Source organism: Ceratotherium simum, chromosome 9, assembly GCF_057802395.1.
Source record: "Ceratotherium simum simum isolate JZ-2026a chromosome 9, ASM5780239v1, whole genome shotgun sequence".
Classification (NCBI taxonomy): Eukaryota; Metazoa; Chordata; class Mammalia; order Perissodactyla; family Rhinocerotidae; genus Ceratotherium; species Ceratotherium simum.
In genome coordinates, this window is record NC_141908.1 from 26,404,459 (window position 1) to 26,431,325 (window position 26,867).

The 26,867-nt window shown below is 36.6% G+C and overlaps 1 protein-coding gene across 2 annotated transcripts in view; it reads left to right on the forward strand.

Annotated features, from left to right (window-relative positions):
- The window catches only part of ARHGAP15 (Rho GTPase activating protein 15), a 590,073-nt gene that overhangs the window by 324,476 nt on the left and 238,730 nt on the right, over positions 1-26,867 (forward strand). For both annotated transcript variants that reach the window (XM_087435123.1, XM_004423853.3), the window contains one exon: positions 16,944-17,066. In XM_087435123.1, the coding sequence (XP_087291249.1) occupies positions 16,944-17,066 (123 nt within the window). The remainder of the gene's footprint in view (positions 1-16,943; positions 17,067-26,867) is intronic.

Here is a 26,867-nt window from a genome sequence, read left to right on the forward strand (position 1 = left end):
TGAAAGCTTTCTCTTCTGACACGTTGCTGCCCACTGTTGTGGTTAGGCCATCTCTGAGCCAGCAATGCCCCATGTGTGGGCTCCAGCGGGGTGTCTCTGTCTTGATACATGCTCATGTTCAGACATGACACCCAGAGGCTTGCTTCAGAACTGCATGGTCCAATACGGATGCCACTAGCCACATGTGACAATTGAGCTTTTGAAATGTGGCTAGTCTGACTTGAGATGTGCTGGCTGTGAGTGTAACATACACATCAAATTTCAAAGACATAGTACAAAAAAATATATATAATATCTCATTAATAATGTTTATATTGATAACTTGAAGGAATGACAATACTTTGGATGATTTGGGTTAAATAAAATATATTATTAAAATTAATGTCTGCTATTTCTTTTTTAATGTGACTATTAGAGTATTTATAATTACACATGTGGACAGTGCTGGTCTAGGGGGTCTGCGATCTCAGCCACATGTTAGACCAGAATCAGCCTCTCCTGGAACCTCAGCCCCTGTCTCTCTCTCTCCCTGCTTAATTGAGACAGAGAATTGAGTTTATCATCCTCATCAGCCTTGTCATTCTTATTACCATTAGCCATGCACATCTCCTAGCTTTTTGATTTTTTTCCTTCATCTCTTATTCACCTTCCTCCAAATAAATACCACCTAGAATAATTTTAGTATAACCTTCGATGTGTAAGTATCCTTAAAAGATATTTAATGTTTTTTATATGAATTCTATTTTTATTATTTAAATAAGATAAGAAGGATAACAACATGATTTAGCCCTCATATCTGTGAAGAGGTAAATAGGAAACCATAACTATTTCTAGATGTTCAAGGTTTGAAGAAAAGAGCTTGAGACCCAGGATCTGTTTCTCTTCTCAGACTTGTCATTCAATGATAATAACCAATAATAATTTTCTTCTTCATAAAACATTAAATGAAGATTTACTTTCTTAGAACGTAGAGTTTTATCCATAAATGTTAAAAATGTTTAAAAAAAGAATTAGCGTATTATTTTTCTAAAAAAGGAATTCAAAGTATTCTTTTATTCATTCAGCAAATATATGCTGAGCACTTATCCTTTGCCCAATTCTATTCTAGGTACTGGGACTAGAGTCTCTAAAAAATAAAGAAAATAAAATACAGGCAAAAAAAGAGAAGTAAAATATATATTATTGAGATAGTGAAGTTAAAAAACGTGAACAAACAAACCAAAAAAGGGAGATGGAGAGCACATAAGTGGGGAAGGTTTGCAATCTTAAATAGAGAGGAGAATCTAGGAGAGATGACATTTGGGGGAAAACCCGAAGGAAGTGAGGAAAGTAACTGTGGATATCTAAAGAAAGAATGTTTGGGTTAGAGAAAGCAGCATGTGCAAAGGCCCTGAGGCAGGATGTGCTCAAGAGAGAGCAAGAAGGCCAACGTGTCTAAAGTAGAATTAGTGACTGACTATAAGTATAACCTATCATTTCCATCTTGGAATATGGAGGCTTACGAGGGAGATACTCATTCTGAGGAGTTTTCTTTTACTGATCAGAGCTAATCTTGCTTAAAAGTAGTGAACATGACCCTACAACCCACAGAAGCAAAGCAAAGAGTCTTCTGCCTGCTGACCTATCCCCTCACCCCCCACATACTCACAATTCAGCTCCACAGATCTTTAGATTCTCCCCAGAACTGGCATTCCATCTGCAGTTAATCAAGTGTTAAGGGTCTTTTAAAAAAATTTTAATATGTGAAAGATGTTTTAGCTGTGATTATGAAAGTACATATTTATATACCCTATGGCTGCATGGCATGGGATGTGCTTCTGACATAATTCTGATAAGAATTATCAGTGTATAAGGTAATGTTGTTGCCATATTTATCAAATCAAATCTCCTGCCACTTCTATGTGGATAGACACAAGATTTCAACCTTAAATTAAGGTATAAAATCAAATATTTTTATATTTGTTACTTTTAAAATGATTATTGTTAACAAAAGTGGTAGTAGTAACCCACACCGTGATTCATCAGGGGGAATTTATACCGCCAGTACATTTATTGCCATCAAAGCTGCAATTAATGAACATTCATGCAGTTGGAGAATACTACATCCATCGTAATATTTAATCTTTACAACATCGCAAACGAGATTTTGTATCCCTATTATACAGATGGAGAAATTGGGATTCAGAGAAACTGAGTCTCACACTTTCTAAGTGATAGATCTGAGACTCAAATCTAATCTTTCCACACAAAAGCCTGTGTGCTTTCCACCAAGCATCTCGCTCAGACACTATGTAATTATTAAACATTCTTTACTGACTACCAACTACGCGTCAGCCTTGATAAAGGTGTAAGGAGCACCATTAAATTCCAAACAATGTGAAGCTCTGCCTCACCCCACACTCATCCTTGACTTTGGCGTGTATTCCAACAGCAGTTTATTCATGGTCACAAAACTGGCAAAAGAAATATTTTGGCCAAACCGTTATGTGACCCAGAGCACGTAATTCTCAGTTGGCCATTCCCTCACAATGGAGCAGTTAAGCTCCATTTTCCTTTGCAAAGGCGCATCCATGATTCATGACTCTGTCCCCCTCTGCTTTCCTTAGCCATTACATAAGCCAGCACCTGTTTGTATTGTCAGGAGTGTTTTCAGGCTAAAGTCCACAGGTATTTTTTTTTAATTTTTTTCTCTTGTGCTATAGAATGAAAATAGCTAAACTTGCTTTCTGGTAACAAATGTAAGGGAATATTTCCTAGTGGAAATTTCCTAATTGAACTGCTTGACAAAAATGGGAGGGAGTCAGGTCCTGCTAGAATATTTCTGCATTGACGGTTGGAAGGATTGGGGATAACAACGACCGTTCTTACCATTACCTGAGTCTTACCGTGTCTTTCTCACCGTTGACAGTGTCCCTGTTGGAATAGATGCTGATGACACATCTGTTAAAGTAGATCTTTAAGTCAAAATGAGGATGTGTGTGCGTCGCCTCATTTTGAGTTTGCTTAATGTTTCCAACCATATTTTAGAAATAAATCCCAAATGCTTTTTTGCTAAGTGCATTTTCCTTTCGATTTTAAACCTATGTGTATTTTAAAGGTCATTTAATCCACACATTTCCAGTTCCTCCGGTCTTAAATCATCACTCTGTTATTTTATGTAAGAGGTACTTAATGTCTCAAGAAGCTTTCGGAGACCATTAAAACCCAAAGACATTTTTTTCCAAGACCAGAAGTTCTATTTTGTCAAGAGTAAACAAGTTTGAAGAAAACCAAGATCTTCGCCTGTTCAATAGTCCAAAAGTTCGAGTTTCAGAGACGTTGGAACTTGGCGAAATGCATTTTCCCATCCATAGCTCAATCCTCTCTATTCCCTCCTAGCTTAGGCAGAAACACATGGAGAGGATATCCAGCCGAGCACTCTCCTCAGTGACATCTGTGTCTGGAGAAGTGTCCTGGCAGTTGGCAACAGGATCCTCTCCCCCCAGGGAAAGAGAAGGCTCAAAATCCCAAATAATAATAATCTATTACAGATTTCAGGTTACCAAAATTTAAAGAAAAGGATAATAGCAAAACACTTAGCATTGCTACATGTCAAAAAGAAGGCTACTGTAATTTCCACCCTTGGGGCATGTATTTTTCAAACTATTATGCATGATTATGCATATAAATTTAGATATATTTCCATATTCTATTCAAAACTCCCTAATTCTAAATATGTAGAATAAAATAGAATTAATTGATGGCAATGACTGCATTTAGATTCAAATCTAAAATTCCTGGTCTGTGGAAAAATTGGACCAGTGGTGGGTGCCTAGAGCAACAGAACTGGCTCTCTGGAACATTCTTCTGGATTTAGGAATGGTCTTTTTAATAAAATGAAATCTGGAATTAGAGAGACCTAAGGATGTGCAGAGAAAAACCTGGAAATGGTGGTTGAGAAATTTGGTTTGAATCTTCACCGTGCTTCTTACTATGTGGCCTTAGGCAAGTGATTTAAATAATGTGGGTGTCTTTTTCCTCATCTCAGCAGTAAGGAGCATTTACTTTATGTTCCCTCAAGTTCATTCCAGATTTAATATTTCATGTTTCTGTGACTCCAACATGAACTGTGCCCAAGAATGTGGTTCTCTGGTGGTCAAAACGGAGAAAAAGCTTGGCAATTTGATTACAATTAACTCATTTAGGAAAAGAAATAAGGTATTTGGGATAATTGGTTTTGGGCAGAAAGTAAATCTCCTATCACTATTTTTTAATGGAAGGAAGAGTTAATCTGAAGGTGTGGCTGGAAAACAGAAAGCAGTTTCATTGGGCACAGACATGGCAACCATGGTCTCAAGAAAGGACCCCAGATAGATTCAAAATGGACAACAAATAAAACAGCCTATATCCTGACCGCATCAAGTGTCAGAATGATATAGGTCTTTCTGCGTCTTTTCCTACTTTTTTCGCCTTCTTTGGAAATGTATGTTACCAATTACGATTATTGCTATGGAGCCAAGAACTCACGAGGCTCCAACTAGATCTTTGTTTAGCGAGCATAAGCTCGCTGCCAGCTGCGAACTGCAGCTGTCTGTCAGCGTTTGTGAGGACAAACCGCTCCACTCTCCCTGATCGCCTAGCCGTAGACTGCATACCATGTCCTCAGATCTGCTCGGCGCTCCCTTTGCATTTTCAATACACTTCCTGTGGGGGAGGGTCTCAGTGGTTCACACGCACATTTTGGAGCAAATAGCTTGAAGCTTATGTCAAAATGATGCCTCTAATAGAGGGTTCTGTCTCAATAAAGTTGTTCTGCGAGAGACTAACTGACTCTGGCCTGACATTTCCTGATCTCCAGTGGCCTGAAAAAGGCATGGGAGGCTGCCACTCTGACAACCAATGGTTCTTCAGGACAGAGTGACCCCTGCAGAGAGTGCCAAGAGAATGGGCTCAAGGCCAGGAGGCTGTCTCAGAGCTAGGGAATGTGGGGTGAGAAGGCCACGGACAAGGAGTAAAGCCAGAGGAAGGGCACGGCGCAGGGGGCTGAGAGCAGCCCTTCTCCTGGGCCGTGGCATGGAGCAGGAGGCAAGACTCAAAGGAATCCTTATCTTGGGAGAAATCCTAGTCTAGAACTTTCAAGTAAACTTTGAATTCTGTTGCTTAAGAAGGGGCTTTGAAGAATGATATATTTTGTCCATGTACCATTTGCCAGCCTTCTAAGCAAAATTTTATCTTTAAATTTCCAGGCATGCTTAGAATGGGAGAGAAGCTGGCAGCACCATACCAGATTTAATTAAAGCATTTCTAGAGTTAACCAAACCTGTTTTATCATCAGAATGACTCTTGCGAGCTATCAGGATTATTTTTTTAGAGGGGTGGCAGTTTTAGCAATACCCTGAGAATTATCCTAAGAATTTAGGAATACTCTGCTTTCTCCAGCTTCTTAAAGGGTAAAAACTAGGACTAAAGATTCTTTGGGCCCTGGAATGCTCCTAGTACACTGCAGGAAGCATGAGAGATAATCAATCAGTACTTGTGGAAGTTATGTTTTTAGCTTTTGTTTTTAATAATAATATTTTTAAATAAAAAAAATAAATCTGGAATTCTTCCCACTCATGGGGGTATTATGAGAACTGCTCTTTGTTATATAAGAGTATTGTTTCAGTAAGAAATGTACCCTCTTGGGAAGAAAGGCACAAAGCAAATTCAAATTAATAATAAAACTGTACAATATGCAGCACATGGTCGAAGTTGGCCTGAGTCACACACTGAAGAAAACATTCTAAGGCTTGGGAAAAGTCACATCCCTGGTGTGTGTTTGTGTGTGTAGGGTTGTGTATGTTTGTGGTCAGAGAGCAGTGACCTAACATAAACACTTTCTTTCCCACAACTTAAACATACACACAATACTTAAAATAGTTTCATTCAGGGGTAGAAACCATGAGAGTCACAGGATCATTAAACAATAGTAAAGCTCTGCTAGTCCGTGATCTTTCCATATTCAAGAGGATTGTAAAATGAAAACAAAACTCTGCAAGGAATCAGTGTTTTCCAAAGGAATAGCAACTTACAGTACAAGAGTATTTGGATTGCTAAGTGCCTTCACTTCTCTCGATGTTGCAGTTGGCTGCTTTGGTTCATTGTGAAACATTTTTGCTGGATGTGTTACATGTGATGAGCTTGAGTGTTATAATAAACAGAGAGGAAGGCTGCAATAATGTATTTCAGTTAGGAAGAAGCACTTGAAAGAAATTGGTTTTGCTATACACATGATGTGAGCCAATCGATAGTGGTTTAGTCTGACAACCACTGTCAATATCCATTGTCGCGGTTCAGAAAGTCTTTAATGGATAGTTCTTCAAAACCCAATGATTTCAACACATGTTCAAAGTCTTGAAATACACTGTACCTGGCAGAAATTAATCACAGATAAACTCTTGGGGTTGTATACAAGTATTTTTTTTAACTGAGAGCCAAATAGCAGTCAACTAAAATTTTTATATATTTTAATATATATTTAATTGTATATAGATTAATATATATATTTAATTTATCCAGGAGCTAAAGGCATAATCTAATAATACCAGATACATAGTACCTGCCCAGTAAATGTTGAAAAAATGAGAAGTACTGGGATGGAGTGTAAGGATGGCTCTTTTCATACCTCTTGTTCTATTTACTTATTGATTATTACAACCATGGCTGTGACACAGGACATCTATCACAACCTCACAATTCATAATAATTGTTAGCCTTTTTGCATGCTTATTATGTACTATATTATGTGCTGGGTGTTATTAGAGCATTTAATTTATGCAACAATCCTTGGTGTGGATATTGTCAGCCCCATTTAACAGATGAGAAAATAGAGACACAAAGAACTTATATTGCCTGAATAAGATCCCACCACTGTTAAGTGACAGAGCCGAAATTCAAAATCCAAAACCCGTAGTATTTCAAAAGAGAGAGAAGGAATGCGTGAGAGAGAAAGGAACGCACATTTTTTGAAAGGAACAGCATTAGCTGTTGGAAGGAGGCCATGTATTAGTGGTTCTTATCTGCTTTCCCCCTAAATGCTGATCCTGAGCTCTTACTCCTGTGAAGCAACTAGGAATAAAATAGGCAGACTCTGTGGTTGGGCATAGAGAAGGAGATTTCCTGTTTTCACTGAGAGAAGAGCTAAGGAGTTTGTAGATGTGAATGTATGTGCTTATACTATTGTGGGCAAAGTGTACGTCTGTCTGTCTTTGAAAAAGATTGTGTGATGATAAGAGTCAAGAAGAAGGACTAAGGGGCCGGCCCGGTGGCATAGTGGTTAAGTTCGTGCGCTCCACTTCAGCGGCCCTGGGTTAGCAGGCCCAGATCCTTGGGGCAGACTGACACACTGCTTGTCAAGCTATGCTGTGGCGGCGTCCCATATAAAGTAGAGGAAGATGGGCACTGATGTTAGCCCAGGGCCAATCTTCCTCAGCAAAAAGAGGAGGATTGGCATCGGATGTTAGCTCAGGGCTAATCTTCCTCACCAAAAAAAAAAGGACTAAGAAATTGAGAAATCTGGCTAAGTAACTAGCCATTTTTGCTTAAAAGGGAGCCCCAATCCCTACTCTACATCTCTACTCCTATATTCCCTCTTGCCTTGCTACATACAGCCACCTGGAGTATGGTGAGTAATTCTCATATTCGCCTTCCACCCAGTAGCATAAGAGCTCAATTTGTGCTCGTGGTGGTTATGGCTCTGTGTGACCCAGATGCCATCTTCAGCTGTTCTGACTGGCAATCTAGAGAGTGTTCAGCCATCAGCTCTGTCGCTGTCCTGTGATTCACTAACTTCACCTAAGGCAACTCATTTTCCCTTTAGGTTTACAGTGATACACACCACCTAGAGTTATTTCAGACAGCAGCTCACGTAAATCAGATGATTTAAGACCTTAGGCTGGAAGTACTTGACTATAGGGGGAGGTTATTGCCATCTCTCTATGTCCTTAGAACTTTGAGAGCATTGACACAAAGATGGTGAGGCAGACAGTTGGGCAGGTTAGGAGTTCCCATGGGCTCGAAATCAGACAGCCCTGCATTTGATTTCTAGCTCTGTTACTTATTTGATACATGGTTTAACCTCTCTGAACCTCAGATTCTTAATCTGTAGAATGGACAGCAATAGAAGAACCTACCACATTGAATGGTATTAAGGATTAAATGAGATGTAACATTCTTTTCTTTTTTTATAAACTTCTTTATTTATTTATTTATTTTTTTGTGAGGAAGATCAGCCCTGAGCTAACATCCGTGCTAATTCTCCTCTTTTTGCTGAGGAAGACCTGCTCTGAGCTAACATCTATTGCCAATCCTCCTCCTTCCCCCCCCGCCCAAAGCCCCAGTAGATAGTTGTATGTCATAGTTGCACATCCTTCTAGCTGCTGTATGTGGCACACGGCCTCAGCATGGCCAGAGAAGCGGTGCGTCGGAGCGCGCCCGGGATCCGAATCCCGGCCGCCAGTAGCGGAGCACTTAACCGCTAAGCCACGGGGCCGGCCCTGAGATGTAACATTCTTAATACAGTCCCTTGTCACATGGCAAGTACTCTAACAACATTAGTCATTATTAATAATACATGTGATGTGAGGATGATCAGATTGGCTGGTCAAAGTGAAAATTGAGACTGCTTTAAAAGAATCAATACTATACGTATTATTGCATGTAATTATATATACATATTATTACAATATTTAGATTGTAAGAAATCTAAATAAACACTTTACTCCACCACTGCCTCTGAAATATTGATGTTTTTGGCTTAATACATTTCTCAAACTACTTACGCCTGTAATATTTTTCTGTCCTGGTTCAAATTTTATGTTTGAAAAATCAAGAATATATTGTAGTATATTCTTAATCACACGTAGGGCCAGGAGTTTAGAGATTAAAGAAAAAGCTTCAAAGTTGTCATACATTACTTCCCTCTGTATCTGCTGAGAATATAGTATCTGTACACACATTTTCACAAAGTTACAAACAAATACACACACCCACCAAATATGTACTGGTAGCTCTCTCTATTTATGTCTGTATGGAGAGAAGATTTAAATACAACCTACCCAATTCAAATATTGCTAAGCATGGTCTAGCATCTGAGTCAGTATGTAAAATCAGCATTGCAACTGGCTAATACTCTTAAATATGAATGTTATTTCATTCTCCAGCTTGACTTTTTTTTTTTTTTTTACAGAAACCTAAGTGTTAATTTCCTCGAATCTTGCCGTGCTGTTACCACTATGGTGGAATTGCCATACCTGCAACTCTATTGTTCTGTTTTTTATTTGTTCTCTGTTTGTGGACTGATGTTCACATTCATCTGTAAGGCTCTTGTATTTTGACTTTGCTGTGGCCTGTTTTCTATCACTAGGAGAGAATCCATTCCTGTATTTAATATGCAATCTTTCCTCATGGAAAACATATTTCTACTTCATAGTGCCCTTTGTCTGGATTGATGCCCTATGTTACTTTTCTTTTTTGAGTGATTTTGCTTTCAAAATCAGCTGCTACCTTAGCTCAGTAACCACTTAATTTATTAGCAAATTTACCAACATTTTACACCACTCTCAAGTGACAAAGTTTTACTGACACTATATCAAGTCATAAGAAGCCAAATAAAATATCTGGTCAATAGAAGATGTCTTGATGATCTGAATCTTTACATCTTATACTGTATCTGATTGTTTTAGGAAAAAAAATGTCATGGTACGTCTCTACACACACCATAGGTTTTTGCTATTTAAGTATATTCTCATTCTTTTCTTTTTTTTTTCTGAATATGTAGTTCAGAAAGTACATATTTCTCAATATTTATTTCCATAATCTTTGATGCAAAGATCTTTTTCAACTCTGGCTCACAAAAAGAAACCAGATAGACTTACAGTTGAGGAAAAATTACATGTTGTGATGATATTACTCAATATTTGCACTACAGTATTGAAGTTGTCATCATCATCATAACCATCATGAAAGTTATTTATTAGGTAACTCAAAGCTATATTAAATGCTATAAAAAGAGTTTAAATAAAACACCCTGACTCACATTATAGAAGTACATTATCAACATAGACACTCCTAAGATATATTATCAGCAAAATAAAAGTATTAAGCCTACATGTGAAAAGACAATGAAGAATTTACATCATAGGCAGATGAATACATTAGAAGTAGAATACATGGATACATATATGTTACTAGAAAAAACAGTCATGGAATTTCCATATGACTGAATGACAGGGACGTGATAGTAAACTGCCAGCTCTTTATTGACACAGAAAATGTAAAAATGTGGTTAGAGTTAGCTATTTAAACTGGATAATTTAGTCTAAAAGTAAACATTTTTCATTGTATGAATTCTCGCTTCTCTTTAAATGAGTAGATAGCATAAATATGAATCATTGGATAGATAATGTCTGTATTCCCTTCTGTTTCAAACTGATCATTTATTTTGTATTTCTACAATGTCTAAGTGGGAATTAAGTGGTTAAAACAAAGCACTGCTGTTAAAATGCCCTGCATTCCCTCTTCCAAGTATTTCCAGATTTAATCATGATTTGTGTTTCAAGTAAGTCACTTAAAGTTTCAATAACTTAGTTTCTCAGGCTGCAAGTTGGGGGTTGAAATTATGACTTCTATTTACATCGAGCATGTGAAAAAAAGAGATAGTAAATGACTAACAGTACATTAAGCCCAAACTTACCCTTTCTGCCCACTCTGACACAGGGAGTTATGTGCAAAGTTCTGGGAGCTCTAAAACTGCACGCCGGAGAGGGCAAAGCAGTATATATTACGGCCTCATGAATTAGCACAAGTGTGTAAGCCCTGGAAGGGAATCAGGCAGGAGGCTGAAAAGAAATTTAATAAACTTTATTTCCCTTTTCAATTAATTTTGGTAAGGTGCTCTTATTTCAGTGATTTAGAAAGTGATACAACAGGGTAATTCCAAGTGCATGAAGGTCGTATTGGAAAATATGAGTGGAGACAATTCAGTACTTTGTTATGTAATCTGTGTGATGGTTTGAGAAGTGTTTTGGAATCTCTGGGGATTAAGAGCCTGATATAACCTCTTTTTGTCATTTCTGTCTGGATCTCCCTCTCCGGACACTGCCATGTGATAACATGATTGCACTAAGCAACTGCCGCCAGCTTTGCCCTGAACATCCTTGTAGACTTGCAGTGTTTGGGAGCTCTTAGCTGCTAACAAATCTATCTATCTACACCTGATGTTGATCCCTATGTAAAACCTCACCACAAAAGTGACAACAAGTAGCCCAGAAAGTTGTTTGTAATAGCATTTCTGAAGGGTAATGACTCTACTTTCCTTCAGCAACATTGCTGAAATGTTAGCTCTCCCAGCGTTTCCAAATTAAAAAAAAATAATAATAACAATATGTAATTGTAACATGGGAATACCGCGAGAACAGCAGTTTGGCAGAAGAAGGGGATATTTCAAAATAAGGTCCCCAGCAAGAAAAGTTCTGGCAGATACACAATTCTGGATCATATTATCCAAACCATTAAATTCTGGAAGATTTAAGGGTTTTCTTTTGTGGTTCCCATCCCTTAATAGAATGGTAGTGGATGTTCATCGTCCAAATTGCGTTGCTTCCCCCTCCCATTACTAAAGTTGGAAAATAATTATACAAAGGGACCCATCACGATAAACATTCCTACCTCTAGAGGTGGTTTTAACACTATAATGGCTGTGTCAGGTATAAAACTTGTGTTGGGCTAATGCCTATTTTCATATGTAATGATATTTAATGAAGATCATCTTTAAAAGCCAACAATCCTAACTATTCTCTGGTGTGAGCAGCTTTAATGTCAATTAAATCTCTCAACTGGTTAAGAATGGTGCTTAAAGCTAATGCCTTTGGCCTGTGTGTGTTGAGACTTAAATTGCGTATTGTTATTCGAAATTCTTAGGCTTTGAAATATATTCTATTTGTTTGGGCTTGAGAGAAAAGATCATCCATCAATGGAAAAAAGAGAGGAAAGCATAAAAGAAATAAAAGGAAATTCTAGAGTACATGGAAATCTAAACTAATTCAGGTTAACTTTTCGTGGAGGTGAAAATATGTGGAATTAAGAGTGATTCCTCTATAAATCAGATTAAACCTTTGGAATTTAATCTATATCTCTTTCGTCTCCTTTCACTTTTGAATAAAAAATTTAAATGGGAATGGAAAACACTGTTCATTGGCTTAACATAAATCTTTAAATTGCAGTTAGCTTCACCCTCAAAAAGTAGTTGAATCTCTGAGGAAAAAGAAAAGGCTCAATTCTATTTTTCATAAATGATGGATTATTGTACCACACTGTGTATTTTCCAGTAAAGTGCTTTTATTTGTACTGTGTGATTACAAGTTTCTAAAAGTATGTGTGGGGTCACTCGGGTGCTGTGGGAAAATGGAAGGAACACTGTTCTGTTAAAATCAGTAGTGAAATCAGAAGCAAACTATGTCCTGATTATCATAGGCATGTGTTTAAATTTTGCTTTCCTTAATTGGTTATGTTGTATTTACTTAAAATGAACAATTTGGCAAGTTTTTCTCCCTTGACAACAGAAAAGCATAAACTGTTTTATAAGTTTGGCTGTTAAAATCAGATTTGTAAACCACAATATTCGAAGACTTTTACTGCCGTTTACGGGGACCTGGTGATGGACTTTGGTTTATAACCATGTGCTTTTTACATTTTTAGTTAGTATTTATAGCGCTTTCAAGTTATTTGGTTAATAAAAAGTATGCCATATATTATAGTCATCTATTGACTTTAACTTCTGCATAACTCTTCTTAGAACAAAATGAGTGGAATGAATGATGGCAAAGTCCTTGTAATTTGACTTGTCATCTGAGGACGATTATTTATGGTATCAGGAAATGGAAGTTGACGTTCTAGTCTGTCTCCAGGAAAGTCATCATTAGAGGCAACTTTGGAGAGTTTGGCTACATTAAAAGCTATGTAATAATATCTAAGACTCCGCAAATTTCTCAGTGGTTGTGAAAAGAAACAAGATAAAACATTAAAAAAAATAAATTTTCGTTTTCCTTGCAAAACCAATACACCTTACGCTCATTTCTCACATGTAGAGCCAGATGGTGGTATTGAAAACAATATAATATACATATATATCTCTCTAATTAAGAATACTATCACCAGAGTACCTAAGGGGTTCCAAAAAAGATATAACTCACTATATAATTATTTTCACAATCTCACATTTATACTGTGTGTATGTGTTTTAATTTGCAAAGTACTTTCTAATCACATCATTTTTACTAGTTCCAAAATGACAGGAAAAAATACCTCCTTTGGCCCTGTATTTCTTGGCATTCTGTCATAGAAAATGACAAGATTTTGAAATGAGACTAGAAATAGAAAATATTACCTTTGGTAACCTGTGAAAATTTAGATTGACTATTCCGTATCATTTCAAAGGCAGACTTGAGACCAAAATTATCCTGAGGCAGATTTTTTCTGAAGGGTGTTAGGTGTTCCTCCAGCCTCCAATACGAGAACCCAGACCCATGGGGCTTTGATACAGCTATCAGTTGAAGCAGATCATGTACGACTGGTGGTCGTTGCAATGACTGGACCCAGATGAAAGTTGATAAGATATCATGCAGGCACAGTATATTAAGATGCTCAGAATGACTCTTCCAATCATACAATTTGAATAGGTGAATGCCTGATATTTACGGTCCTGTAAAAGCAATTGTTGCTTGCAGGGATTCTCACGGCACTTGCTATTTCTCCAAAATGACCTGAGGTCAATTTCTCCTCTAAGATCTGTTAGTCTCTTGTACTTCATACTCCTTACCACGAATCTCATACCCCTTATCATACTGTATTATGATTATGTAGGCCATATGCGTTTTTATCCACGACAGTTAAATCCAGCACTGCCATGTATGTAGTAGGTGGTCAATTGGTGTGGTTTTTTTAATCATCTAGTGGCACTGTCCAGAAATATAATGTGAGCCACATGTGTAATCGAATATCTTCTAGTAGCTATATTTTAAAAGTAACAAGAAATAAGTTTTAATAATATATTAATTTTAATGGTATATTTTATTTTAACCAAAAATATCCAAAATATTATTATTTCAACCTGTGACACAAGCTGCATTTCAAGTGCTCAATAACCCCAAGTGACTAGTGGCTACCATATTGGACAGCACAGGTCTAAAGCAGTGCTTCTCAAAGTTTAAGTTCAAGTACACATAGAAAATGATACTATTTGTATGGATAGCCCTGGAGTAAATGGATAAGACTGCTCATAGCCAACAGCAGCTGCCCCAGGTGCTCAAGCTGCCTTGGTCCTCCTCAGTTACCCTGAGTGCTGAAGACATCCATAACTCTCACCCCATATAACTATTCTGCCAGGCACAATAGTTGGGAAGCTAACTCGGGTCTACAGCAGTGGTTCCCAACCTTTTCAAGTGATAGAATTATTGACCCTTCTCACATGATAGTGGTTATACTTTTATAACCAATTCACTTAATAAATAGATAGCAGATAGATGACAGAAGATGATAGATCAGATACGTATGTTTTATATATATATATATATGCTATTTATAGAGGTATATTATTAAAATAATACTTTTTTTTTTTGCTTTGCACAATTTCTTTACATTTTCCCAATGTGTGAGTAGAACCTTCCACCACCAATAAATGAAAACTTAAGCAAGTCCTATAACTTTTCCCACCAGTTTAGAGCAGTGATTCTCAACAGGGAACAATTTTTCCTCCCAGGAGATATTTGGCAATGTCTGGGGACATTTTTGATTGTCACAACTGAGGAGGGGGTGCTACTGGCATATTGTGGGTAGATGCCAGGGAGGCTTCTCAACATCCTACTCATCCCGCCCAGGACAAGCCCCTATGAAAAAGAATTGTCTGGCCTAAAAGTTCAATAGTGCCAAAACCAAGATTGAGAACACTCCTTTAAGGTAATATAAAATACTATGGTCCTTTTAAGTGGCAAATATTGTCTCAATGCAGTATTTAATAGTGCCTAATGTCATATGATAATCAAAACCTTGAACTTAATTTAAAATTAAAACTTCATTCTTCACGTAGCTAGGAAGAGGGCAGCATATTTTTCTCTCTCTGTCCTCAGCCTTACACTTCATCCCAAATCCCCATGCTGCTAACACAAGTTTGCAACTACTTTGTGGTCAGAGCTAGGGGATAGAGGATGCAAAATTGTCCTTACTTGACCGTTTACAAGCAGGCTTCTCACACTCTGGGCCAGGCAGACATTCTCCCTTACGCACTTTTCTGGGTTCCTTGGAGACCCCACTAGGAAAATTTGACTTCAAATCCTCCCGTTCAGGCAATTTATTTTCTTCCAGCTGCAGCTTCTTCCTAAGTCTCTCTTTCTCTTTTTTTCTTCTGAGTTCCTCAGGAGGAGACAGAATGGCCCGAGTCTAGCCCCCCTACAGCTAAAACTTAGCAAATGTTTTACACTCAATTACGACTTAAAAGAATTTAGTGGATTGAAACCATTCTGCTTTAAAGTGAGTAATTGAGCTGCTGATATTTTTATTTCCATTCCCTTCCATTCTTTCACCAATACTCCAATAAATTAAAATACCAGATAAAAATCCTGTGAGACTAGTCCCATATCCAGACTTGGCCTTGGGCAAGTGACTTAACCTCTTTGCCTCAGGTTCTTCATCTCTGGATGATTATATAATTATAATAAATTTATATAATAATAATAATTATTATTTTTTCGTATTTCAAGAGGTCATTTGAGAATTGATTCAACAGATATTGACTGAATATTTATTATAAGATAATGCTTGAAGTATTAGGGACATATTAGTGAACAACATTTACAAAAGTAAATAAAAATCTCTGCTCACATGGAGGTTACATTGCAGTAGAATTAATTAAATCACATTAGATGCTCGGCAGAGTATCAAGCACGTAGTATGGTCTCAATACATTTTTAGATATATTATTATTAACCCAATTGAATGATTGGCTTATTCTAAGATATGATATGAGAAGAAAAGAGCCCCTATGTGCCTGATTATATTATGTCAATAATTGGGTTAAGACAGTTGAGGGAGGGCCCAGTTAAGATCTATATCTTATCTCACAGAGACAATAAATTCCTATCTGTCATTAATTATGTTATTTAGACTCTATATGTGATGAAGGTCCAGACCTTAAGTGTTATGTCATCACTGAATTATTGACTTTAGCATGGAGGATGGTGATCAGTAGACATTCAGCAAACATTTGTTCAGGAATGAATTTGACACACCCCAACTTTGCAGATAAAGGTAAGGATAGGGAGCTGAGGATAGGGAACTGATGAAGACAGGGAAAAAGTTTGAGGCAAATTTGTGTTTCAGAATTTCACCTAGAACTGGTAGTAATTTCACATCAATAAGGAGAATAAGAGATATCCGCTTTAGAAAAATAAATCAGTTTGGGTTAACATAAAAAAAAAAAAAGACTGGCAAAATTATTTGGATGACTAGAACCTTTGAAAATGCCTGAATTATAGGCATTTTAATCATAATAGGTTGAAATTAACAATTCTAAAAAGTTTTTTCCCCGAGTTTACATGAATTTTTCTTTATTCTGACCATAATTTTCTGTATAGATACAAATAGGTGTAATTATCCAGGTAAAGGTTATCATGTTAAATATGAAGGAATGAAAATGAAAATAAATTGTGAATACATGGAGCTAACCACATTCTCATTGCACATTCATGTTGCAAGGGAGCTAATATTTTCATATGGGCAAATTTTACGCATACCCTCTATATAAACAGAAGGGCCTGAGCTATTAATTCAGGTAGTTATTCCGTAACTACTGTTTTCTATTTGTATTTGCATAAAGTAATAATCATAAAGGAGAAATTTACTGAAAGCCTCTGACTTTCTTTTTTAATCTCCAGTGTTCAGACTGCATCACAGTGCTTCCGATACAAGCGACAAAAACCGAGTTAAAAGCAGATTAAAGAAGTTTATTACCCGAAGACCTTCCCTGAAAACTCTGCAAGAAAAAGGACTTATTAAAGGTAGAGAATGTTTTATACTTTTACTGTAACAGTGATAAATGATTGTACCTCTGTGTCTATAGCTATTTAGCTCTAAAGGAATATTAGGATATTTTACTCTTTTTAGGTTGCTTACTCAATGTTCTGCTCTATAACAGAGGAAAAAAATAGTTGTCCAGAAAACTAATCCTGAGAAAACAAAGGTTGCATCATAGGATCATTGAAAAACATACCTAGTTTTGCCCTCAGAGGATCTGGGCTCTGCACTAGCAGCAGAGAAGGGATATTCTAGTGGCCCATCAGAATGAATGCATGTCCCCATGTGCCTAGACAATCCTGGTTTACACCTGTTGTCCCACCATACTTAATAACAGCAGCCCTTTTCCCTTTCAGATGTGTCCGGATTTAGAAAACAAGTTATCTGATCAACCCGTCATAGTCTGAAATAAGTGCTAGGAAGAAAGTGCTAGAAAGGAAGTCTGAGACAAACTAGTGTCATGGAAACGTATGGATCTGAGAGCTGGAGGATTGAGAGTTCAATCTAAACTGAAATCAGCAAGTACTTTTGCAAATATATCTCAAGAAAGGAATAAAATATCCTCAACCAACCTAGCCAACAGAATAGAAAAACGTAGACTCTGGCATTAGACTGATTGGAATTCAGACTTTGGTTCCACCACTCACTCGTATTGATGTGGAACAGGTTGTGATCTCTCTGAGCCTCAGATTTCTCATCTGTTAAATGGGGGTCCTTACACCCACCATTGAGAGGGCCATCGAGAGGAATAAGTGAGATAATCCATGAAAAGCATTTAACAGAGTTTCTGGAAGATAAGTATTCAGTAAGTGTCCTCTGCTATTAATGCCATTATTGTTCATTACTGTTGTTACTACTGTTAGTGTGCCAGATAGATGAAAAGATGGATGGATAGAAAGATCCAGTGATATAGTCGATTTCCATAACTAGAAATCACCTTATAGATCACACAGGCAAAATGTATTATTTACCTAACAAGCAAACATATGTATCGAGTCCATTATTCTCCCTGTTTTTCAAATTTTCTGACTGACGGATATATTTTGAAAATTAAATATACGAAAGAATTTGAAAATGGGCTAAAATAAACTCCTAAAATAAACTCTGAGGAAAAGTTGAAAGACTGATCCTTGTAGAAGTCAAAAGGTGATTTAATATACAATTATTTCTCAGGAACAGGGCAAAGCAGATCTTAGTATTTTCAGTAATACTTAGTATGAGAATTATTTAAATAGTCTACAATAATTGTTTGATCTATCTATTTCAGTCCATTTTGAAACAAGTGTACATATCACAAAAATCATCCGGCATTCTGAATAAATTGTGAAAAGTGAAATTTTGTGAAGTATGAGTATATATATCACTAATAGAATGGAAAATTCTTAGAATGGAAGCATTTGGGGGTAGAACCAGCATCTGCTTTAAATCAGGCTTACCTCAGACTTGTACTCTCTGAGGATGTCCTTTTCAGTGTCACAGACAGTATTTGATCTCCTACAGATTCAACTTCATATAACAATATACCAGCAGTTTTAATTCTACCTTAGAATTCATCCTATAGCTTCTTAAAAAGGATTCAGTTGTGGGTTACCTGCCATCTGGAAAAACCATAAAGCTAGATTAGCAGCCCAAACAATCCCAATTTGACATAAAGTCCATATTTTTCATGACTGTGATAAAATGAAAGGGATTTTAATTCAATGGCAGGGACTGGCCCCAATTAAAATGCTAAAGAATTAATAACTATAGTGCTCTAGAATTGGTCTCAGAAAGCAGCAGAGGAACTGTACGCCTAATGCAGTTTTCATACTGATGTAATGGAACCACTGAACACACTCCGATGTGTGCATTTCCTATCTTAGAGCTCCATTAAATTTTCACCATAGCTGACCAATGAGTCAGTATTCATTAGTAAGGCTATGGAAAATCTATGTGAAATTCTGATTTGATAAGCTTCCATTGTTGTCTTCAGTGGAATTTTCTTCCAAATACAGATCAAGTTACGCAAATATAGTCACTTTTTGGGCTTGTTTCAGTTTTAACCATGAATTTTTTTTTAAGGCTTTTACTAAGATTTTTAACTGAGTAAAAGGCATTAAACCAATTTTTAAAAATACAGGCCCAGTCAAATTTAGTACTTTAAGTGCATTTTCTTTGTATATCTAGGGGAAAGACTTAGAAAAAGCAATGATATTATTTTTGATTGGTTACAAAAAAAATCATATAAAATAATGATTAATGAGGAAATGGTTAATTTCTCCAAGTAAAAGGAATTAACTCTATAAAGGAGAAAATTATTTAGAAAGTGGGATAATGGTCTTTAAAATTGTTTTACAGTGCATTTTCCCAAAGAATACGCATCAAATTCTTTAAACTGTTTAATCTTCCAGATCTGGAATAAAAGGTCTGGTTGGCCTCCAGTTAGCCTTGGCCAATTACCTTGGTTCCATTACCAAGGTTAGGAAAGCTGTGCCTGGTGGTTTGGGTTTTATAAGTGTGCTTCGTGGTACCTGGGAAGGGCTCTGTGGGGCACAGTTACTTTTCCAAGTGTTTACTCTTTCATGTAATGTTACCAGGAGGTGTTGAGAGGGCTGACCTTTGAATACAGCCAGCCTTTATTGAGCACCCACCGTAGAGCAGGAAGGGCTATGCTTGATTGACTTTACAATGTCCAGCAGAACAATATCCGCAAAGCACTGGTGAAATGTGAATTGAGAATTGTCCCAAAATCACACAGTCTAAACTCAGTCACAAACCCTTTCTTCACAACCTGTTTTTTGGACTCATGGAGACCTGGCTAATATGTGATTTCCTTGGCTAGAATCTAGATCTGGAAACAGTCACTTGATGGGGCTGCATGTTCTAATTTCTTTAATATAACTAATGAGAAGGATACATTCCGATGCCAAAAAAAGAGCCAGCAGATAATTCTGAATGATCACTCAATGGAAAGAAATCTTAATAGCCCAGGCGGGTGTAGCAGTCATTGTACCATTGCAGTGGTACCTTCTGAAAAGCCTTCAGTTTCTCCAAGTGCATTCACATTTGCCAGGGAATGGTGAGCGCTTTTTAAATGTGTGAGTTTATTGCATTGAGCGTCTTGTTGGAAACAAAACTCAAATCAGTTTAATATGTAAATTATAGGCAAGAGGGTACATTTTAGGGTGGTAGGTGTGTTTGTACAGAGACTCTACTTGCTTTTGGAATTGAAGTTATAGCTTTTTAGTATCAGCCAAACTACCTTATGTAATCTTGCAAATAACAGCATTGACATCCAAGAACAGGAAATATTTAGCAATGCAATTTTTAGAAAAGATAACAATTGTTTGTTTTGTTAGGAGCAACTAGTATTTCCTTGCATCAAAATGATCGAGAAGATTGTATGTTTAGAAAGTAGTTTCTTTCATTTTAATATGGACAAAACCATACTGGATGGCATTAGTAGAAATTGAAAGTAGTGCTGTACTACTTCTATTTTTCAATCAGTATATTATAAAGGAAACAACCTGTTTAAAGATTAAATAATACACCTCCAGGATTTATGGTGAAAAGCAGTGCTTTCCTGCCTCATCCCAGTTTTTCTCATTAGCAAGTCCACTTGGAACTGTTTCTATTTGTAGTTCTTCTGGTGGTTGCCTCCATATCTTATGTTATTGTTATTTGGGGTATAGATTAGGGTTTTTTGATCACTATCTTTCTTATCTTTAATGTTATAATGTCTTGATTTATCAAGATTAGACATTACCTCAGATTTTTTACACTAGGCATGAATTCAACTCAATTAAACCAGACCTCATCTACCTGGCCCTTTTCCTCCTCAATTACTCATGGTCAAATCCAGCTGGTCTCACTGTTTCCATTGGCTTTCTCTGGAACTTCCAACTTCCTTAAATCTCTATTTATTGTTCTATTAACCACAGAAAATTGAGACTTAATGCCTCCATTGACAAGAGGAGGAATTTAGTGCCCTCTACCCCTCTCATCTCCTCTACCTTTGCTGTTGTAATCTTTACCTCTACATGAAGAAAATTTGCATTATTTAACTGGTTTCTACAATTATGACTTATTTATAGGTTGATTCTAAAAGTTAAAAACCATAAAACAGCATTCCTACGATTATGATTACGTAGGATTGTTTTCTGTAGCACCAAGTATTAGACTTCCTTCTCTGTTCTTACAATACCATGACCCCTCTGACCCTCAAAGAGTAATGCCCCTTGATCATGGTGAAAAAGACTCTCCATTCTTTCCATTTGAAAGTTATATTAGTACATTTATGTTGTACTATCAATTCCTCCATTTTCCCCTCATCTTTTGGATCTAAGTGTGAAAAAAATCAGTCGCCAGCATTTACTTTATACTGACCATGTAAATATTATGGAATTTTTGGCCAAGTAATTTGCAGATTAGATTAACATATCCATGGCTCCAATGCTATGCCTTACAGACCACACAAGTTACAATGTTCTTGTTTTTAAGCTTATGCTCCATCATTTGCTTATAGTCATACTGTCTTTTAGTTTGATTCTTTTTTTTTTTTTTTTTCTTTTTGGTAAGGAAGTTCAACCCTGAGCTAACATCCGATGCTAATCCTCCTCTTTTTGCAGAGGAAGATTGTCCCTGGGCTAACATCCATGCCCATCTTCCTCTACTTTATATGGGACGCCGCCACAGCGTGGCTTGACAAGAGGTGCGTCGGTGCGCACCCTGGATCCGAACCTGCGAACCCTCGGGCTGCCAAAGCGGAGCGTGCACACTTAACCACTATGCTGCCGGGCTGCTCCCTAGTTTGATTCATTTTTTGATTGTGAATTTCTTGTATAGATTTCTTTTCCCCCACAATTTCATTTTTTTCTTGCTTTCTAGGCCTTTACGTCATCAAGTGATTTAATCCTCTCAAGTGAACAGTCTATGTATTCTGGTCTGTGACTCCCTGCATTTTTCCCCAGAATATCTTCTGAAGTCCTTCCATCATCTTGCTCTAATTTGGATTGGCTGCTTTCCAAGGTTCACCTTTATTACCCTGTGATTTCCTTTCACTGATCTTCTGAGTCATATGCACTGTCTTCTGAATCCCATGCCTTTCCTTTCTTGCTTTAATTCCTTCTATTACTATGTAACAGCATCCAGTAACTCATTTAGAAAACATGAGACCTTGACTGTCTAAAAATATCTTCAGGGTGCCCACACTCTTGACCAATAGTATAGTTGGGCTTAAAATTCCATTCCCTCTAGAACATAGAGTTGCAGGTTTCATTCTTATTCTTGTTACTTTGAATTTTTTTCTCTCAGAATCATTGGGATTTTTTGTCTTTATTTTGAGATTCTGTAATCAAGATAATGTATGTAGTTGGTAGAATTTTTAAAACTTATTCTCTTTGGCACTCAACTTGAAGAATTGTGATTCTCTCAGCTCTGGGATTTTTTCTCTTTATTATTATGTTGATAAGGTCCTCCTATCAGTTTTCTCTGGGTTCTTTATGGTGTGAGTATTAGATCATCAAGATTGATTTTTCTTATATTCTGAAATAATTCTCAATTTTATCCCCCTGTCTTTATATTAATTTATTTTAACTTTGGCAATTATGTTTTCAATTTTCTAGACATCTTTCTTATTCTCTGTTCCTTTTTGCATATCTCATTCTCTCATATCCTATGAGGAGAAAAACTTTGTTGCCCACTCTACTCCCATACTTAATAGTGAGGATGGCACTTAGCACTTAATAAATATTAATTAATTGAATAAGTGAGAAAATAGAAAATAGATTACATTTTTTCTAACTTATTTAAGAATATAAATTAAAATTTGTTGTTGTTTTGGACTTTTGTTTTCATTTTAAAGTGTTCTCTTCTGTTCTTTAAATCGTCATTTTCTTCTAGGTAACTTTCTTTCATGTATTTGTCTGATTCTATTTCCATCACATTAGTCATGTGGCTCAAATGTCTGGTGGGCAATAGTTGTCCATTATTATTACAGAATGAGGCTCCACAAAGACTAGTGAAAGCTCTGTATACATGGGTAGAGCTTGTCAATGATATGGTTTTACTGTAGAGTCATCTGTGGGGACTCCAACACCTGCCTCAAACATCAAATGTTCCCAAAGGATATAGAATGCCTTCTATACTCTTGATAAACTGAATCAATCTTTATAGATTTTTTATGATGATAGAAAAATTTTAACTCCATTTTACAATTCAGAAAATTGAATTTATTTGAAAGTACAGCAGCTTTAGAATTTCACTAAGCTAAGCTAAAGGCTAGAGTCTGCCATTTACCAGCTACATAACTTAATATTTGGTTGACTTTTTTATCTATGAAGTTTATGGCATAAAATTTAAATAAAATGTTATGTGGAAAGAACCTCGCATATTGCTCCGCTTCTCTTAACCATTCAGCAACTTCCTTCCTTCCTTCCTTCCATCTTTCCTTCCTTCTTATCATCTTCCTTTCCTTCCTTTCTTTCCCTCTTCTCTTTTCTTACATAGGTTTATGGAGCAAATTACGACCAAGATGGCCCTAGGAAATCATTCGCCCAAGTATTCCTTTAGAATCTGAGAAATTAGTCCAAGCAAGTGTCAAGGAAAGGCAGCAATAACTGGCTTAATTCAAGGGGAATACATAGGTAATTTGTAGTTGGCTCATATTTGTCTTTTCGGTAATTTTTATTATGGTACTTTTTGTACATAAATGGGCATGAGCTCATTTTCTTTCCTAGCTACACCCACTTACATAGTGTCATCTAATGCTGGAACACTTAAGTAATTACCCACACAGACACAACTAATTGTTTAAGGTTTCCATCACGTGAGAAAATAATGTCTTTAAAATTATGGTACTTTTGTAAACTATGTTAAATATGTTGAGAATTAAAGAAAGATTTGCCGTTCAAATTGCAGATATAAGTTATCAGCCCTAAACTTTCAATAGTCATGTTTATGAATAACAAAATCATTGAGTTAAGAGGAAAGTATTTTTAAAATAATTTGTTAGAACTGATTATAACAGTGTAACCTACTTGTCACATTGTTAACTTAGGCAAAATATATATGAGCAACATTGCAATATACCTTTGAGTAGAGACATGCTCCAACTTTGCCACTTTATCAGTGTTAGTCTGAGAATAATTGTATTTGAATTTATATACTGGGGCATGGGTCTATCATTGCTTGGGCCCGAAATACTCTCACAACTTCCACAATATGCATTAATGTGCTTAAAAATATCTTGTAAATCTTCTTTTCTTCAAACTTCTTTATGGTTCATAATTGAACTGTGATCCTTACGTGTGAGCTATGTCATGATTTAATATTAGCCAAAATTAATAGCCAACCTTAAGCTTCTTTATCTTGGCCTACAAGCTTCCTGGTTCCTTTGCATTTATAGTTCCCAGGCAGTTTCTGTTATTTAAAGGCTCTTGGGAGCAAATGTGTTGGTAATAGAGTACCACATAGCTAGCTTTTGTTCAATAATAAAATACAGGTCAACCATGAGAGATGGCAAATGTTGAGAAAAAAGTGCACCTGGGTAGCAAGTTAAGCCCATGTCTTTTAAAAGCCTGTTATCCAGGGAGGAAATGATCCAGGTCTTATGAGATATTAAAAGCAGAATAACTTTGGAGCAATAAGAGAAAAATGAAGTTCAGAAATGGAAGTGAATTAGGTAAGGGAAAAAAGAATGAGCCAGAATAATCAATTGGTTTCCCTGTGGTTCAAGAACTTACTTTCTTATGGAGAGAGATCTTTTTACACAGGCAGTAGTTAGACTATAATATTGTTTGAGATGGTGACTTACATATACTTGGACTTTAGTACCTACAAAATGGTTTTACCAGTAATTTCCTGATATAACCCACTAGATTTTGTGTATTTGCAAATAATAATAATTCTTTTTATTCCTTTCTTTTTTTTAAGAAATTACATTTTTTTTCCTTTCAGTCAAGTCTTCAAGATCCTTCCCCTTTTTTAAGTAAAAGAAAATGCTAGATAATATCAGCCTTTAGCCCTAAAACTGACTGGATGCCTAGTAATAACTGTGCTAAATGCTGGGAATGTAAGATGAAAAAGACCCAGTTGATTCAAAACCAGCATATTGGCATTTTGTTTTTAACCAATGACTTCTAAAACCCATATAAATTCTTACCCTGGGAGTAGATGCTTGTTTTATTCATTCCATGGACTATCCTTAAAATATTGCCCAGAGTTTTGACATAGTCTACAGGGTTAGTCTTATCCTGGTGCCAGTTAGAAATATCGTCTTTAAGTCTTCCAGTTTGAGGGCTGACAAGCTTCTATAAAATAAAAAGACATAGAGCATGCACACTAATAAGGAAACCGTAACAGGTAGAGACAGGTTTTGTTTCATAATGTGAATTTATATCATATTTTAAGCATACTCTGTGCTCTAGTTCAAATTGTGTGTGTGTGTAAATTGTAGAAAAGATGCAAAACATCCTCTTCCATTCCTGAAATTGCACCAGCCAAAGTTTATATGCTCTCTGAAACATATCCTCAACTAGTTGCAGATGACCAAAAGTCAGGCTAACGTGATATTTCCTTCTTGCATCAGGAGGCTGCTGCCCTCTGGAGAGGCGATCTATGACTGTTTCAATCCTCTAATCACATCTTAAATCTTTCCTCCACGAAACCACCTGAAGAGAAGAAAAAGATGCAGGGCCCTTGTCAGTGTTCACAAGAATCTCCTTTTTTAAAGGTTAGCATTTATTATTGATACCCTGCTGTTCTCCAGCAGGTGTTCTCATACCACATAATTCCCCCATGACACCTAGACCCAGCTCCACAGGCAGTGGAAGATTCTTCAGCTTAGTTCTTGTTAGCTTTTCAGGGCCTCTGTAGACCCTAAGAAATGTTTCCAAAGCCAGAGCTGGCTACTCACTTTCTCCTTTGTAGTTTTTATAATTCTACTGCTTCCACAAAGTACTAGCTGGTGATTTCATTTTGTGGTAAGGTGGATAATTGAGAGAAAGGAAAACAGAATTTAATTCTTACCTGAAGATTGATCATTTGAACAAATGTATAAATAAATGTTTCATATACAGCGAGATGAGTTGAATTTTTCATAGTACTTGAGAAAAGAGATCCCACTCCTTTCTCACTCATGGTATGACTGGGATTTGAGAGTCCACATTATGTGTTTGTTGAATGTGTCTCCAAAGATAGTACATATCAGAGCTCTCACAACCAGTATGTCATCAGAGTCCACATTCAGCAGATGTGTGGATTGCCAAAAGCACAGGAAATTTAATATCAACAATTCATTTTGACGTATCCTAAGATTAAGATAGTGTTCTTTTATTTCCTTTAGCATCACTGACAGTTTGGCTTACAAATCTTTCCCCCTTTCCCCTGTCTATTATAAATCAGCAATATTCCACAAATTCCCAAGATAAAAAAAGAACTATATCATTTTGTTTGGGGGGGGCAAATTTTGTTCAATATAAAAAAATGTTTTTCCTTTGTCTTGTTACCCTACCTGATTAGTGACATTGAAATTTAACCAGCTTCTGTAAAACTTAGTCATCAGAAAAATAACTCCATATTGCAGAAATGCTCTTCCAGCATTTTCTATTTTTCCCTGTGGGAAGGAGGCAAGAGGCCATATCAGAATTTGGATAATCATAATTGGTGGTCTGTCAGTGTTGGTCAGATTGCAATATGGAGACGTATATCTCCCAACTCTTCTTTGAAATTAACTATATTGCTCGAAGTGTGTTTTTTCAAAGCATTTTCTGGGGCAACAGATCTGAAAACATAAAATTTATGTAGCA